This window comes from Ambystoma mexicanum, chromosome 2p, assembly GCF_040938575.1.
Source record: "Ambystoma mexicanum isolate Mex_15411 chromosome 2p, UKY_AmexF1_1, whole genome shotgun sequence".
Lineage (NCBI taxonomy): Eukaryota > Metazoa > Chordata > Amphibia > Caudata > Ambystomatidae > Ambystoma > Ambystoma mexicanum.
The window spans coordinates 732,648,651-732,666,368 of NC_090923.1; the positions used below are offsets into that span (position 1 = coordinate 732,648,651).

The 17,718-nt window shown below is 46.8% G+C and overlaps 1 protein-coding gene across 5 annotated transcripts in view; it reads left to right on the forward strand.

The window, feature by feature from the left end:
* LOC138566730 (sodium/calcium exchanger 2-like) overlaps positions 1-17,718 on the forward strand; it is a 1,535,489-nt gene that overhangs the window by 1,433,203 nt on the left and 84,568 nt on the right. For all 5 annotated transcript variants that reach the window (XM_069644348.1, XM_069644345.1, XM_069644344.1 and 2 more), the window contains one exon: positions 16,217-16,316. In XM_069644348.1, coding sequence (XP_069500449.1) covers positions 16,217-16,316 — 100 coding nt within the window. The remainder of the gene's footprint in view (positions 1-16,216; positions 16,317-17,718) is intronic.

Here is a 17,718-nt window from a genome sequence, read left to right on the forward strand (position 1 = left end):
CTTGTTTCTCTGGCAATGGGTTGGGGAGGAACACCCAGCGGTAGTAAATTGGGTGGCCCTATCCATATATGCGGACAAAGAACACGAGACCCGTGATACCATCATAGCCACAGATTTATAATCATGACAGGCATAATCAAAAAATGGATCCACGCAATCCAATTGATTTAGGACAATATTACAATATACATCGGTATTCTGATGTAATATATAGCGTTATTAATACAATCATTTATAAACATCAAGTCGTTATAAAGAAGTGGACAAAATGGAGGTGGTACTTATTTACGTAGATAGTATACTGTTTGGGTCATCTCCATAGATTACACTGTTTTTCTTGCTCAAACATGGCAGCATGCAGAGGATCATTCAACCGATCTCTAAATGGCCGCAATTTACCAGCACAGACGCCTAGAGTACATTAGACTCCGCCACGTTGCCCACTTAAACATGGCGGCTTGTAGAGGATGTTTCAATCCATCCCAAAATGGCTACTAGCCTAACAGCGTACAGCACATATGGCCGCTAGGAAGCCGAAGCCGAAGAATACTACACGCGCATAACACACGCGCTCGTTAGAACAAACAGCACGCTGCGAGAAAACTTTGAACCTGCGTGGGATGTGTGGCGGATACCGGGAGATGAAACAAGTAAATCTGGCTCTCGGGAGGGGTTCCGGCAACACGACCGCATTTGGCTTGGGAGAATATTGACCCGATGTCACGGGCGATATTGTACGAACTAAGATACATATCTAGTACATTAGGTTACTAGCAAATTAGCAAAAAAGATAATTGGCAAAATAAAAATATGTTTTGCCGTGATATGAGTAGGCAGCTTAAACAACTGAACAATGGTAATTAACAGGGTTTTCCTGTTCTTTTCCTTCTTTAACAGACCTGTCCCAGATAAGAAATTCAACACGGGATCTACATGGCTGATCCAATCAGCCCCCAAGCGTGGTAACCAGATTCCATCTAGGTAACCATGAGAATATGTTGATTTATTTTAGGCAATGGTTGCTAATACGATCAACTAAAAGTGAACAGAACAAATGTAGGGAGTAAAATGTACAACTGTTTGTCGTTACAGGATAAGCATCAGTAATGGTGCATAAGACCAGGCTAATAGAACAGGCCAAATGTTGAAGTTGGATGTACAACAGCAAAATATAAACAGGAAAAAAGACAGGTACGATCAATTGAATTACAAATGTCATATGTCCTATATAGGCGGGGAGAGAGGGGTAGTAGCCTGTTCACACTGTCATTGAGATGACCCCCATTAATTGAATACTACTAAAGCAATGGTGCTATATACAGTGAGAGTATGTAAATGCTGTACACTCTGTTTATTGCATGGGAGAAGTCACTCTGACTATTTCTTTGTCTGCCTCACAGAAGGTCCTGATGTTACCGTTCTGATGGGTGCACAAATTGAATCTTATCAAAAGAAATAACTGGTCCTGAGGAAGATGATGTACGAAAGAGAATATCATTGAAACCGGTCGACCTGACTTTTGGATGTCTCCTGACTAAGGGCGAAACATAATAGACTCGAGCTGTTGGACATTTTAATCAATTATCTTGATAATTTTAGGCAATCTCTCAAAGAAACTTACTGTAGTGTGTGTTCCAAAGTAGAGAAGTAACGTGCAGGAGTAGAACAAAAAATTGAGAGTGTTATTTATATTCTTAAGTGTTTTATCATATTACACTTGGGACAGTAAGGCATACTTCGCGGAGGGCAAATAAATTGTCCAGTCTGTGACGTCTAGTCCCACGCGAACTGCCTGGCTGACCACAGTTTGCGGTTTTGGCGTACTAATTCCAAATATTGCTATATATACAATTGTTTTTAGTTTTTCTATCCACGTTGGGGTTTGAAAAGAGAGAACTATTTTTAGATACTCTGTCTTAAAACCGTTCCATTGACTGTAGGGATAGGGCACGTTTTTCATCTATCCCCTTTCTCAGTCGGTGCTACAGCGCTCTCTAGGGGCAGCAGCACCATTAAGGGAAAGAATATTTCGTCTGAGTAGGGAGAGTGTTAGGGCTCTGCATTTATGGCTGCCTAATTGATGAGCTCAAGAGAAGCTCCCATTCTGTTTTCTGCTTTGTGTGATAATGCAATTTGTGATAACAGAAAGGATTAAGTACCCTAGAATATAGAGGTATCTTTGTACAGATTCCCCTATTGTGTTTATATACAGAGTGTGGGTAGCCAGAATTTGAGCTGCCATCCTTTAGCAGTAGCAACAGCACTATGGGGTTTGTGAGGTCTGTGCATCAGTAAGTGCATCCATTGTAATTAGTCATTGGTCAGGTGTTGAAAGAGCCATGGGACTCAAGCCGATTGGTCAATTTGCTGCATGAGGAGCATGTGCCAGCTATGTGTAGCTTTGCCCCCTGGTACGCTGGTGTGCTACCCGTGACTGCTTTGTAGATGATACATCCATTCTTGCACAGTGTCCTGGCCTGGTATGGAAGCCAATGGAGTTTGCTTAGGATAGGGCAAACTCGGCCAAATTTCCATGCTCCTGTAATAAGTCATGCTGCAGTGTGGTGGACTGATTTTAGGGGACTCAAGTGCACAGCTAGGAGCCCTGTGAGGAGAGCATTTCCCCCATCAATGTGCAAGACCACAAGGGCCTGTACTATGGTCCTTGTACTATGTACTATGAGCGGGATGAAGGGTTTGATTTTTTCAAAGAGTACATATTCTGAGCAAGGTTATTCGGGCTTTCGAGGCAATGTGTGTGGAAGGACAGGCTACTGTCAATGGTGAAGCCTAAGGATTTTGTGAGTCTGAGAGTGGTGGATTAAATCCTTCAGATCAGTGCCAGAGAATTCCATCCTGTCAGCAAGGATGGAGGGAAGGATGCAGTGAACAATGGTGTTCAGTGCAGCCAAGACGTCACAGAGGAGGAGGAGGCATGAGTCACCCTTATCCTTGATTTGGAGAGCATCATCCATCACCTGGATGGTGGCTGTCCCGATGCTACACTTGAGGCAGAACCCTGACTGATAGTCATTTAGGAGGTGGAGTTGTTAGATTCTGTTAAGTAGTTGTGTAGCAACTACCTTTTCCAAGATTTTGTTAATAAACCAAGTTTCATAATGGGCCAGTAGTTGGCTCGGTCGTCTGAATCTAGGGTTGTTTTTTTCAAAAGAGATCAAATGAGATCAGTTTTGAGGGTGTCCAGGAATGATCCTTCAGGAAGGGAGGCATTGATGATGCTGAGGAGAGCATTGAGCACCGGGCCCATCAATTGTTTAATGATGGAGGCCGGAAAGATATTGTCAGAGTAAGAAGTAGGTTTGAGGGAGGCAATCATTTTTAGGAGATCTGGGGTAAAGGGAGGAGATAATTCGGTCCAGTGTGGCAGTGCGTGTGCTGGGGTGCAGAGGATGCTAATGCTGAGAGAGGTTGATTTTATGGTCTCTTGGATTTTGTCTATTTTTTCTTTTTAAATGTGTTGATTCCATTATATTGTTCCTGAGTTGCTGGTACCTCGGGTCAGGTGAGGGTTTGGTACAATGCTTTATTACTCAAAGAGGGCTTTGCTCCTGTTGGCGGCTGCTGCAATGGTGGTGTAGTCGTCAGCAGCTTTGGACTCGGTAATCAGAATCCTAAGTTTTAGGTTGATGAGTTAACCAGAGTTCTGGTTTTTGTGCCACATTTTCTCTTGGGTTCTGACTGAACGTTTGTTGGAGGCTAGCTTGGGGGTGTACCAAGGGGAGGATGGTTTGGTCTTTGGCTGGCTGGATTTTATGGGGTATGAGTGTCCACCAGTTTCATATCAGAGTTGCTGAATAATTCCAGGAGGCCTGAGGCATTCCTTCTGGTGAAGTCTTCAAAGTTTGCTTCCAGGTAATTGACAGGGAAGGTCTTGAATGCGCGGTAATAAGTGAGGGGACGTTTCGCCTGACCTTTGTGAGCCGTAGTCGAGTGGATGACTGATAATGGGATGCCAACGTGGTCCATTGGCGCAACACCATTGAGCTTATCGTGCTCTAGCCCCCCCCTGAAGTTTTGGGCTATGGTGACTTTACCTGGCTGACCTACAGAGACATGGCCCGACAGAACTGGACATAGGCATTAAACGCGCCTGTGCTTCGCTGTTAACAAAGGGCCTGCAATGAAAGAATTTAATTGTTAGCACCTGTATTCACATGCATCGATTTCTTTTTTTTTTTTTCTTTTTTTTTTAGGCAATTGAAATCATGATGTGTGATTAGTACTTGCATGCCACGGGAGTGATTGAAATCGGGGTTGGGGGAGCAGGAGAAAGCTCATTCTTACAAAGTGCATGCTTTCAGGTGTGAAGGAGAGAATTAACCGCTTGGAACATTGATGCTGCACTAGACTAGTCTCATTAAAATACGTGAAGTAGTTAGATGCCCGCACACAAGTATGTTTGCCCCTCCCCCACAGTCTCTGAATTGAGTGCCTCTCGCGACATTTGCCCCCCAGAAATTTTGCCTATGTGCTGCCCGGGATGAGGCTCATGTGTGCACTTACTTTTTGTTAAGTGGAGAGGTGAGGGAAGCCTTTCCTGAATCTTGCAGTGTGAAAGTTTGACTGTGTTCGTGAAGAAGAATTCACTTGCACAAATGCAGCTAAACTTTAAAGCTGCTAGTTTCAGGAAAGGCTTCCCTTACCTCTGTGCCTAACAGAAATCAAATGCACACATCAGCCAAGCCCTTCCCTACGAATGCAAGCCAACATATAACATATATGCTCTTTCACATCCGAGGTAGGGGGCTGATGTGCACACTTGCTTTTTGTTAGCAGAGAGGTGAGGGAAGCATTGTTGCATGTTAGCTCATTATGTATGTGTGTGTGCAAGGAGTGTATATATGCATTATGTAGGGTGTGTGAAGGAGTGCATGATGAATGGGGGACTGGGAGCGCATGTGAATGAGTGAGTATGATGATTGGGAGTGAACAGAGGGGGTGGAGCCTCTAAGTTTTTCTAAGTTTTTCTCACTCAGTTTCTGAAGTGGCCCCTCCCATCACCAGTTAGCCCCCCTGAAATTTAGGTTTTGTTGCGCCCCTGGCGTGGTAAGACCATTTAAGTGGGATAGGGTCTACACAGGTGATGGAGGGGGACGATGTGAAGACTAAGTCTAGGGTGTTGCCTTTGTTGTGCACGGGGGAGCTCACAATTTGCTTAAGGTTCGAGTGTGGTTGTCAGCCTGTGACTCGGGGACATTAAAATCCTCAACCTTGCTGTCCGTACACTCTTCAACGTTCCCCGTTTCACCTCCACCTCCCCAGCCCATCGCTAGTTAGGCTGGTTTTCTATGAGACAGAAGCAAAGTATAAACTCATTCTCATCATCTTCCAAACTATACACTGGCTTGCACCCCCCTACCTATAGCCCCGTCCCATCCCACTCTCCCTCTCACTCCCTATGATCCTCCCCGGCTCATCCTCCTTGCCACCTCTCGTGCCCATTTCACTCACTCAGGTTTCCGCCCTCTTCCCCTCCTCTCTCCCTTACTGTGGAATGATCTTCCTCTCCCTCTCTGCACTACTCCGACTTTATCTCTTTATCTAACCTCCTAGATCTCCTCCTTTCTGACGAATCACTTCCATAGCATGCCACGCCACCACACCTCCCTTTTCTGCTCTCCCCCGACCTCTCATTGCCAGCCCCACAGCACTTATCCCTCACCCCATCATCCTAAACCTAGCACTCCCTGCACTGTCCTCGTCCCTGGTTCATGTTTCTGCCTCCCTTGCATCACCAGGCCTAGTACCTGCCTCCTCTTGCCCAATGTAAGGACACTGATCCTCCGCTCTGTAAATGAATGTTAAACGTGCTGTAACCATTTCTGTGCTAAGCACGCATTGCTTTCACCGTAATTCCCATAAATAAAATAAATGATGTTTAAAAAGGCCATGTTTAAAGAGTTCCATCAGGTAGATGGGAAGGGGTTTGGGGTGTCTTTTCAGCGTGCTCAATGTATGGAAGGGCGGCACTAGGCCCATTAGTCCTGACGAAGGTGCGTGCGATGTCTCGCGCTGTGACGGCCAGCTCATTAATGCCTGCCATCCTAGCCTCGAGGGAGATGTGGTAGACTTGGCTAAAGGTGTTTGGGGCCTATAGAAATGCGCGGTGTTTGTAGAAGAGGCGATAAGGAACTGCCTGGCACATGGTATCTTTTCAGTGACATCGATTTACTGCATTTTAGAAGAACCTTAATGTGCTTCAGACTGTTCCTCTTCGAAACTGTTGGGGATTGCTGCCACCTAGTGGTATTCATTGAAACGACAGTATGAGCTGTTGAAAACAAAATGGTGCACATCCCATACGAAAACATACTTCAAGTGGCCATCCACTTCTCTCGAGTGTAAAACCTGCCAATCGGCATGATTTTCCTCTTTTTACCTGACGTACGCAGCGTTGAACCTGCTTCACTCTCTTCGCCCTTTCTCCTCTTCTGACCCCTTTGGGCCACACAGCTTCATGCTCGGAGTGACTGGCTTGCAATGCACATTTTTTAGTAGCTGACACAGAGCCTACATTGGCCCACTAAGGATTCCTCTAGACTAGCTGATTGCACATCAGCCCCTTTGAAGTCACCTTCAGCAGATGAGAGATACTATAATAGCATTGTTGGGATAGAGGAAAACCATTCCTCCTCCTAACTTGGTGGCCTGGGATATAATGGCGGTTTGGGCCTTTGACCACATTATCGCGTGTTTCTGGCAAATACATATCTTTAGTCCCGCCCTGGCACTTTGCAAGCTCGAATCCGAGTCCGACAATAAGTGCCATATAAAAACTGGATATTAATATTATTATTGTAACCACCATATTCTATTACGCATTACCTTCGATTTTAAATGACCCTGCGAAAACACATTTTGTCTGTAAGGCCGCCTGCTATTTTATGTGGCTAGGTCCTTCTTATTATCTAAATTCCGTCCCCTTAATCGACCACCCCCACAAAGAAAATGGCCATGTAGAAAATATGGTTAACAGGAACCGGTATCACTCCCTCAAAGGCCTATGTTTGTATTAAGTTAAGTGCATTTCTGGATATAAGGCTCAGGTAGGAGTAGTGTAGCTGGGGGACATTTTGTAGGCATGCCAAGCCAGAGATGGGCATAGGAGTGCACCAAGGACCTCCAAGGGGTTGCACCACAAAGGTGGGTAGAGTTGGAAATCAGGGTAGCAGGATTGTGAGGTACAGGAGGGAAAGGGTCCCACCACCGCTACGTATAAGCAAATACTGTATTACAGGCATTGAACAGGCAGCGCGTGATATGTACACAGGAAACCACGCAAATTTAACATGGACCACTTATACCTGGTGCACTGTTCCTTTTGTTACCTTTTTTGTATATGGTCACCAGCTTTGCCCTGGATGGAAAATGGGCAAAACCTCTCTCCCTACACCACCTTTTAAAAGAAAGGGTTTTGTGTAAGAGGGGTTTAACACACAAGCACTCACACCAGTCGGATCAAACCTAGCTGTATGCAACATACCCTATGCAGCTGAATTACACTGTATATGTAAAATGGAAAGTCCCCACTTGAATAAATAAAGATGAGGCTTTAAAAATTGTGACAAGGCCCATTATATGGTCAATACAGCCCCATATCTTTTGGCACTTGCATAATATGCTAAGCGTAATCTCCTGTATGCCTATGCTGCCATCTTGTGCTTGCTGTAGCCTCACATGACAAGTTTATTCCTAATATGTAAGGTGGAGCGTGACATATCCAGGTGCTGCAATCATCGGCAGTTGAATTGTCTTTCTGCTCTCTGTCCTGTCTCCCGCTCTCTGTCCTCATATTAAAAAAATCACAAAAAGGTCTGGGAGCCCCTCAACCGAGAGCGTACACAGCCAAATAACCTGTTCTACGGGAAAGTGTGACAGTTTAAGTGTCTGGTCTCCCTTTTCTCCCCCTTCTGTCGAACTCTCCTCACCTAAACCGCCGGAATCGCTGTCGGGGTCCTGCAGACGCCGTCGGAATAGATAATCCTTCTCCTTTTTCCGATGAGCTTGCTTGTCACGGAGGGAGGCCACCGTGACCGCTGGAGAGAACAGCTGTCCGAGGACCTCCCTTCCGGAACCAAGCCGAAATAGGGGAAAAAACCCCGAATGGGGAAAAAACCCTTGGACTCCTCTGGTCTGTAGCCCGGAAGACGTAGTTCCAGCCGAAAAGTAGAACAGTAGACTGGATCCGTAAGAGTAACTGAAGGTAACACAGCACCAAGGCCTGCAAGGGGGTTCAGGACCGTAGGAGAGGAGAGAGATAAATAAAGAAAAGAAAAGCGCAGGGAAAAGGGGCGGCGCCTATCCGCGGGGATGGGGCCGCCAGAATAGAGAAAACAGAAACCGCCGAGGCACGGCGGCAGCAGAGAAAACTGGAGGGAAGGGAAGTAAGAAGAACACTTGCTGTAGGGCGCGAGTGGCTAGAGCCTGGACAGAGCGAGGCAGGAGCGAAGAAACCCGGAAGAGCGAGAGCTTCCAAAGGAAAGTTGCAACGCAGGGACCGCTGGGCCGGGAGAGTAGATATACTCCCAGCGGCCCCGCGCTACAAGGAGGAAAAAGTAACGGACACAAAGGAGGGACTAGTACCTCCCGTACCTCTGTCCCAAAACCCAGCGCGGAAGAAACCGCCAGTCGGAACGCCTGCGGGTGACAGTATGCCCCCTTCCAGTCCGCACCACCCCAGGTTTCCCCGGATGCAGGCGGTGGAACCTGGCAAGCAAGCGAGGAGCATGCACCTGAGAAGCAGGTTCCCAAGAGTCCTCCGACTCCGGGTAACCCTTCCAGGACAAAAGGTATTCCAACCTTCCTCGGTAGAACCTAGAGTCTCTAATGTTGGAGACCTCAAATTCTGCTTGATTGGGTGTCTGTGAGGGAATGTGTCTGAGCACTGGTCTGTGATGAGAATCAGGATAGAAAGGTTTTAAGAGAGACGAATGAAATACAGGGTGAATGCGATTTAGAGAAGGAGGCAGTCGAAGACGGTAAGCCACAGGATTGATCCTGAGAAGAATGGGAAAGGGACCCAGAAAGCGAGGGGAGAGTTTAGAGGGCCTTGTCCATCTGGGTAAAAACCGAGTGGACAACCACACCTTGTCGCCTGGCTTCCAGTCTGGACATTCTTTGCGGTGTTTATCTGCTCCGATCTTTGATCGTCTCCTGCTGTTCTCTAGGCTCCGCAATGCCGTGGCATGGGCATCTTTGATCTGACCCAATACTTCTTCGGCCGCTGGGGAGTTGGTGAAATTTGGAACCTCAGGAAGAATGGACTTAGGGTGGACCCCATAAGTACAAAAGAATGGCGAGAGACCAATGGCAGTGTGCCTGGTATTGTTATACGAGAATTCTGCAGTAGGCAGTAGAGAAACCCAATTGTCTTGATGCTGAGTGACGTAACATCTCAGATATAGTTCGAGAGTAGCGTTCAGACGTTCCGTCATACCGTTGGATTGGGGATGGAATCCTGAAGAGAGTGCTCTCTCGATCCCCAATCGGGTACACAGGGCTGTCCAGAATCTCGAGGTGTACTGACTACCCCGATCAGAGATGATCTTGTCAGGTAAACCATGAAGTCTGAAAATATCTCGTACAAACACCTCAGCCATCCTGGTGGCTGTAGGAACACCAGAAAGAGGAGAGAAGTGTGCCATCCTGGCGAACGCATCCACTGTGACCATGATGCAGGTACAGGATTCGGATACCGGTAGGTCTACAATGAAATCCGTAGAAACCAACCCCCAGGGGCGAGTAGGCATCTCAACTTGGTTGAGTAATCCCAACGGTTTCCCTGTAGGATATTTAGACCGAGCACAAGTAGGACAGGTCTTCACAAAGTTCAGGGTATCTCTTCTCACAGTGGGCCAGGAAAAATTCCTCGAGATGAGCTCCAGGGTGTTGATTCCCCCACGGTGACCTGCAAGGCGAGAAGTGTGACACCAATCCAGTATCTTCTTTTGCAGCATTCCTTCCGGAACATATAGCCGTTTCTTGAAGAATAGCCAGCCGTCCTTCTCCTGGTAATGAGAGTCGGAGTGTAGCGGTAATTGGGGAAGTTCCTGAACCACAGCGGCTTTAACCTCTTGTAGAAAAGAGCTAACGAGGGCCAATATCGGTTTGCGAGGAAACATAGGTTCAGTGGATAACAAAGCCCTTTCCTTGCTGGAGTCCTTGCGGGATAGGGCGTCTGCTAGACAGTTTAGTGACCCAGGAATGTAAGAAATCTGGTAATCATACTGCGAAAAAAGATATGCGCAACGTGCTTGCCTGGAATTAGAACACTCCATTTCCTGGAGGGCTTTCAGGTTCTTGTGGTCTGTCCTGATAAGGAAGGGATGTCGGGCCCCCATGAGCAAATGGCGCCATTCATCGCAAGCCAATTTCATTGCCAACAGCTCCTTCTCTAGGACAGAATAATTCAATTGACTGGGTGAGAGTGTCTTAGATAAGTAAGCTACCGGATGTTCCACTCCACCGACAGCCTGAAGTAGTACCGCTCCGATGGCAATTGCAGAGGCATCGGTCTCCAAGATGAAGGGCTGAGTTTGGTCCGGGTGTCGGAGTATCGGAGCTGAGCAGAAGAGATGTTTGAGCAACTTGAAACTGTTCTCGGTATCGGTTGACCAGCGGAACGGCAAGGCCTCCTTCTTGAGAAGGCGAGTGATGGGGTACACCACTTCCGAGAAGTTGGGGATGAACCTTCGGTAATAGTTTGAGAGTCCCAGGAACCTCTGCACCTCTCGGACAGAAGTGGGCGCGGGCCATTCAAGAATGGCCTGCACCTTTCTTTGATCCATGTCTATTCCCTCTTCTGATAACTTGTAACCCAGATACTGCACAGAAGTTACCGCAAATTTGCACTTCTCGGCTTTAACCAATAGCTCGTTTTTCTGTAGACGTTCAAGAACTTGAGTGACATGAACGATGTGTTCCTGTAAGTTTGAGGAGTAGACCAAGATATCATCCAAATAGACGATGACAGAAGTGGAAAGCATGTCGGAAAACATTCTGTCCATAAATCTTTGGAACACTGCAGGAGCGTTAACCAGTCCAAATGGCATCACCTTATACTCGTACAGGCCGAATGGAGTGCGGAATGCCGTCTTCCATTCGTCACCCTTGGAGATTCTGAGCAGATGGTATGCGTTTCTGAGGTCGAGTTTGGTAAAAATTCTGGCTCCTTGTACAGCCTCGATGATATCGGAGACCAATGGCATGGGATAGCGATCTCGGATAGTTACCTTATTTAGGGCTCTGTAGTCTATACAGGGTCTAAGTTCAGTGGAATCCCTTTTCTTGATGAAAAATAAGGGAGCCCCCGCAGGGGATTTCGAAGGCTGAATCAGCCCATTCGCCATATTTGTGTCCAAATAGTTACGTAACACAAGCTTCTCCGTAAGTGTTAGAGAGAACATTCTGCCGAAGGGAACTAGTGCATTGGGTTCCAGATCTATGGTACAGTCCTCGGCCCGGTGGGGTGGTAGTTTGGAGTGAAGGCTTTCTTGGAATACTTCGGAGTATTTCAAACAAAAACTGGGTAGTGCAAAAACCCCCACACAGTTGGAGGTGTGAGCCGTAATAGATTGAGGGGCCTTCTGACTCTTCAGTGGAAGACAGTGTTCGGTGCAGTATGTAGAACAGAAACTCAGCTGGTTATTAGTCCAATTGATTTGAGGATTGTGTCTGCGAAGCCATGTGATCCCCAAAATAATTGGAAAATGTGCAGCCCGAATGATGTCGAACCTTATCACTTCCGAGTGCTGAAAAACTGTTAAGGGTAGCTCTTCAGTGGTATGGGTGATGAGTCCGGATGATAGTGGAGAGCCGTCAACTCCTTCTATCTTCTGACCTTCCTTCCGGGGTATCCTGCGTAGACCGACCTTATCGGCCCATAGGGTATCAACGAAGTTTCCTGCTGCTCCGCAGTCCAATAACGCGAGAGTCTCCACCTTCTCGCCTTCTATCATGATGATAGCTGAAACTACCATGAGTCTGGAGTCTTCATTTGAGTTGGAAGAAGAAACAGTTAGAGAAACATAGGGACGAGTAGACAGAACTGGAAACCCCCGGACACTAGTCCCTATTGATGCCGAGGGTGCTCGTTTCCCTGCCTTTTGTTAGGCAGTTCTGTGCAGTCCTTTAGAAGGTGTTGATCCGACCCACAGTAAGCGCAAAGTCCTTTTTCTCTTCTTCGCCGTCTTTCGGCAGTAGTCAGAGGTGCTCTTGTGAAACCAATCTGCATCGGTTCCTCTGAAGCGGCAGCGGGAGAGCGACTGGGGGGAGAGAATGTCCGAGAATCCGGAAAGAATCCTGAGTCTCGTTGTTTGCGTCTTTCCATCTTCCTTTCCTGTAGGTGATACTCGATATGTAGTGCCGCAGTTAGCAGGTCCGAGAAAGTAGGTGAGCGAGTAGATCTGGCTAACTCATCCTTAATCTCCTCTTTTAGACCCCTCCTGAAAATGGCATACTGTGCTGGTTCTGGCCAGCCTGCGCCAGAGGCTACTGTTTTGAAAGCAGAAACATACGACAGGACGTCCAAAGAACCTTGCTTTATATCCAACAACTCTTCAGAAGCGGTAAATGACAACTCTGGGCGTTCGAAAGTCTGTCTCAGAGAACTTTGGAATGCAGCGTAATCTTGGAGAATGGCATTGTTGCTTGTGACTAGGGGAGTGGCCCAGGTCAGAGCGTTGCCTGTCATGTTTGAGATTAGGAAGCCGACCTTCGTTTGGTCTGTAGAGAAAGTGCGAGGTCGGAAAGTAAAGTAGACGGTACACGCCTCTAAGAATTCCTTCGCCTTCTTGGGGGCACCATCAAATTTTCCCGAGGATAGTGTTGTAGGCGGTAATTCTGGAGGAGGAGGTTCCCGGGCGGATACCATTTGTCTAAGGAGGGCGTTCTCAGCTTTGACTCCCTGAAGTTCCTGAGACATAGCTTGAATTGCCTTCCAAAGCTCTTGCACTTGCCCTTCGGCTGACATGATGTCTTTCTTTGGCGTTGCAAACTGTGACAGTTTAAGTGTCTGGTCTCCCTTTTCTCCCCCTTCTGTCGAACTCTCCTCACCTAAACCGCCGGAATCGCTGTCGGGGTCCTGCAGACGCCGTCGGAATAGATAATCCTTCTCCTTTTTCCGATGAGCTTGCTTGTCACGGAGGGAGGCCACCGTGACCGCTGGAGAGAACAGCTGTCCGAGGACCTCCCTTCCGGAACCAAGCCGAAATAGGGGAAAAAACCCCGAATGGGGAAAAAACCCTTGGACTCCTCTGGTCTGTAGCCCGGAAGACGTAGTTCCAGCCGAAAAGTAGAACAGTAGACTGGATCCGTAAGAGTAACTGAAGGTAACACAGCACCAAGGCCTGCAAGGGGGTTCAGGACCGTAGGAGAGGAGAGAGATAAATAAAGAAAAGAAAAGCGCAGGGAAAAGGGGCGGCGCCTATCCGCGGGGATGGGGCCACCAGAATAGAGAAAACAGAAACCGCCGAGGCACGGCGGCAGCAGAGAAAACTGGAGGGAAGGGAAGTAAGAAGAACACTCGCTGTAGGGCGCGAGTGGCCAGAGCCTGGACAGAGCGAGGCAGGAGCGAAGAAACCCGGAAGAGCGAGAGCTTCCAAAGGAAAGTTGCAACGCAGGGACCGCTGGGCCGGGAGAGTAGATATACTCCCAGCGGCCCCGCGCTACAAGGAGGAAAAAGTAACGGACACAAAGGAGGGACTAGTACCTCCCGTACCTCTGTCCCAAAACCCAGCGCGGAAGAAACCGCCAGTCGGAACGCCTGCGGGTGACAGAAAGTGCCCACTCGGGAGGGGCTGCAACCACGTTTTAGCTCACTGTACCTTTCACAGAGGAGAAATATCCATTTGCATATCAAACTGGTCCCACCCGCTTGGGTAGTCCAGCGCCAAAATGCTAGTCAATTCTCCTCTGATCAAGAGTACCAACAGCAACCCCAGACACGGGTTTCAGCCTAGTTAGGCCTCATCAGGTGAAGCTGAGCCTCTCTAAGGCACAGCGAGCAAGGGATCCACATCTGGATTACTCTGGGTAACTTGGGGGTTGCTGCTGGTACTCTTGTTTAGCCTTGAGAAGGTGAATACCTTCCTCCCCTAAGATCGGTGACACTCACATCAGTTGGCTTGAATACGTAGACAATATTGTGTTATTAAATCACATTTGGATAGGGCGAAAAAGATCTTTGAATGACCTCCTGGCTTATTTAGAGCAACATGATTTATGTATTAACATTGTTAAAACCAAAATTATGTATTTTGGAAGGAATAAATGTGTCCCTGTTCCTGTTATCCTTTTAATAATTCAATTTTAGAACATGTTGATACGTATGTATACCTATGTACGTTCTTCAGATCCCTGTGACAAATCAACTTCCAGGGCACCAGTGGTCCAGGGATGACTATTGGTTTCTCAACCATCAATCAGCCCACACCTCTAGTACACCAGAAGGGACCCGAACAGATTGGAAACACAAGCACATGATAAACCTCCTTGTCCAATGTTGGTAACATGTACGGAACGGCAGGCTTATCTCCGCAAGGTCGCGGACTGTTGGTTAGTTGCAACACAGCAAAAATACAATTATTACCCAATGATAAAAGTGACTGTCCAGTCAAGGTTGTATACACATATCTGCTTTATTATTTTCACAACAGACAGTTCTAGCACACTACAAGATACAAGCCACACTGTAAAGGAACACAGAGGACAGACAGTTTCATAGAAGGAAAAGGGATGCACTGTGGATACTGCCAAGAGGGTAATTAGTAATTAATCGCAATAGTTCAAAGAAACTTGGATTCCACACAAAGGGAGCAATGGGTCATAACATGTCACTAGGGGCCTTCGAAGAAGGACCAGGGGGAAAGAACCACAATGTACCTTGTGCTGTAGAAATTCTTGGTGCTTGACAGAGTAGAGTCTGTTTCAGGGTGTTTCAGTTTGACAATTCGGGGACTTTGGTATCAAAGGCACAATACAAGTAGATAGAACTAGTCTTGTACTGTCTTTGCTGTATGGTATGAAAGCTGGTTTCGAGCAGCTGATGATTTTGGTTAAAAAAAAAAAGACTGGTAGATGGGATACTCTTAACAACCATGGCTTGCTCTTAAATACACAATCCACTCAGGATCATGTTGTTCTCATGTAACTTTCGGCGCAAGCGCAGGCGTATCTTTTGACAATTCCCAGCCCATCTTTATGACGTTTGCTCCAATTGCTCCTCCTGAGCAAATGACCTTGCCTGGCCATCTTCTGCACGAGGCTGGGTGTTCCTTTGGAAGAAAGACCTTTCAGACTCTGTGGTCCAGAGGGAGTACAGGAAACATCTAGACGCCCCCTGATGCAATGTGAGGGTTTGATGAATGTAGGATCTCTTTATCTTAACAGATTTGTGCATTGCCCTTTGGTACTAAGCACCAATGGATTTTGGGTATACGGCCTCGCTGGCTAACAAGTTTCACTTACTCGAGCCATGACGAAGCTATAAACTATATTTGAAGAAGCACTTTATAGAAAAGATGTGTTTTATAATTTTAGATACTGATAAAATGAATCATCTTAATATATACTGAGTTTTGTAGACTGATTAGTAATTTATTATTTGTATGATAACATGTAATGATATTTGAATGTGTGGTGTGTAAAATGTAACTTTAAACTTTTGTCACACTTTACAATAAAACAATAGTGCGGGAGTTAGAATAACACATGCACACTTCCAAGTCCCTGTCACGTGCTCCTTTCTTTGAAGGGACCAGGTATACGCTGCGAGAATGAGGTTCCATCTCATGACTTGGACTTTCAGTCTGGAGTGTCCACAAAGGTTTCTTTTCCTAGACTGAAGTGAGACCATTAACATTTGTTCCATAGAAAAATACTCAAATCTCTACATGGTGTTGATTTCTGACCTCCATAGTCAGCGAAAAGCTTTATGGCCCTCTGCTGAGCTGGGCCACTGAGGCCATCCTCGTTTGAGCTCCTCCCATACCCCCCCCCCACACCCCCACCCCCAACTGTAGCATGGGTGTAGTGTGTGCAAGACTCTGGAGCAGAGTGAGTTCATCTTGCATCTGATATGATACGGGGTCTTTGTTATTCTATGTAAATGTCTCTTAAGGTCTTTCTTATATGTAACCATTGAGCTTGTTATTGTTATTTGCATCCTGTGGCCTCATGGCTGATCTCTCATTTTCAGAGCACAGTGGATAAGCTCATAAAGAAGACCAACCTGGCCCTGGTGATTGGCACGCATTCCTGGCGCGAGCAGTTCATGGAGGCCATCACCGTCAGCGCAGGTGAGTCAATGGCTGTCATCTTTGCCTGCCAGATGGGCAATTTCTGCCAGATTGTGACAAATCAGTTTTGGTGAAATGGAAGCCTTCTGTTGGTCACTGGTGTGGCACCAGGATCAGAGATTAGAAGCTCTTGCCAGCTTCTCCTGGTGAGGATTACATAGAGAAGGATAATTGTCGGAAGATTGCTTCTTCAATTTTTGGTTAAAAGTGCAAAGTTTTAAATGTGGTACAAAGTATTTGAAATGCTGCTACAAAGACGCAAGATGTATGGCCCTCATTGCAACATTGCTGGTATCCTGGTGGCAAGTTCGCCAGGATACTGGCAAAGGGTAATACTGTTACCGGCACTTTGTCGGTGTTATTACTGCCAGATTATGAGTGCCGGTGATGGTGGTAAATCCCCATTTCTTGGAGTCCCATTGGACTCCATGGGGGATTTTTCTGGTATTACCGGCACCGGTAACACTGGCGCCGGTAATACCAGTGATTTTTGCCAGTAGGGTGGTGGAATTACCTCTAGCTGCAGGTAATTCCTCCACCCCACGGGCAAACCTGCAGTTGGCCGGTGTGGTAATGTGCAGGTATACATTAATGCTGGCACGTTCATACTGCAGCAGCTATCTTACAAAGAGCCCCAAAGTATTTTTCCCATCTGCCACTTATTATAATTAGTGTGATTGACAAATCCATGTCAGTTCCGTATACACAGTGCCTCATGTACCAAGAGGGCCCGATGCCCAAAACATCACCCATAGGAAGGAACTCCCTCTGGGAGAGATTGCTTTCAATCCAGAGACACAATAAGAGTCTTGGAAATGCAATTCTCTGTGTCTACTTGCCACCTGTAACTGGTTAACTGAAGCATAAATGCCGCTAAATGTACATATTTGTGCCACAATCTTTCCTTTTTCTTGCTGCAACATTTGGAAATGAACATTGCTATAGCCTGAGGGGTGGGGTTTCTTTAAAAAATGGAATCAAACCTATCTATAATGGATCGCTTTGGTGAGTTTTGGCAACTTCATCCTCTGCCCTTACTTAAATAATGTGAACTTGCGTGTGCGCATGATCATACGTATTCACCCAATGAAGAGTCTCCCTTGGGGTGTATGAAGCATACGTGCCGGCGCTATTTTGATTCGCCCGCCATTTGCCGGCGGAACGTGTTGGGGCTAAAGCCTTATCCCCATTCGTCCTCAGCCACACGCCACAGGCCGCCGCCATCTCTCAGCGATCCACTGTAAAAATAAGGCTTTTTGTCCGCATTGTTTTTTTTAGGCAACATATTTTCCAAGCGCTGAAGTGCAGTGGGTTCTCTGCTGGAGCTCTCCCTCAAGCTAAATTTGGAGAGTGCTCGAGAAGGCTGCCAAAATCTCGCTGTTCTTTTTTTATCATCGCCTCA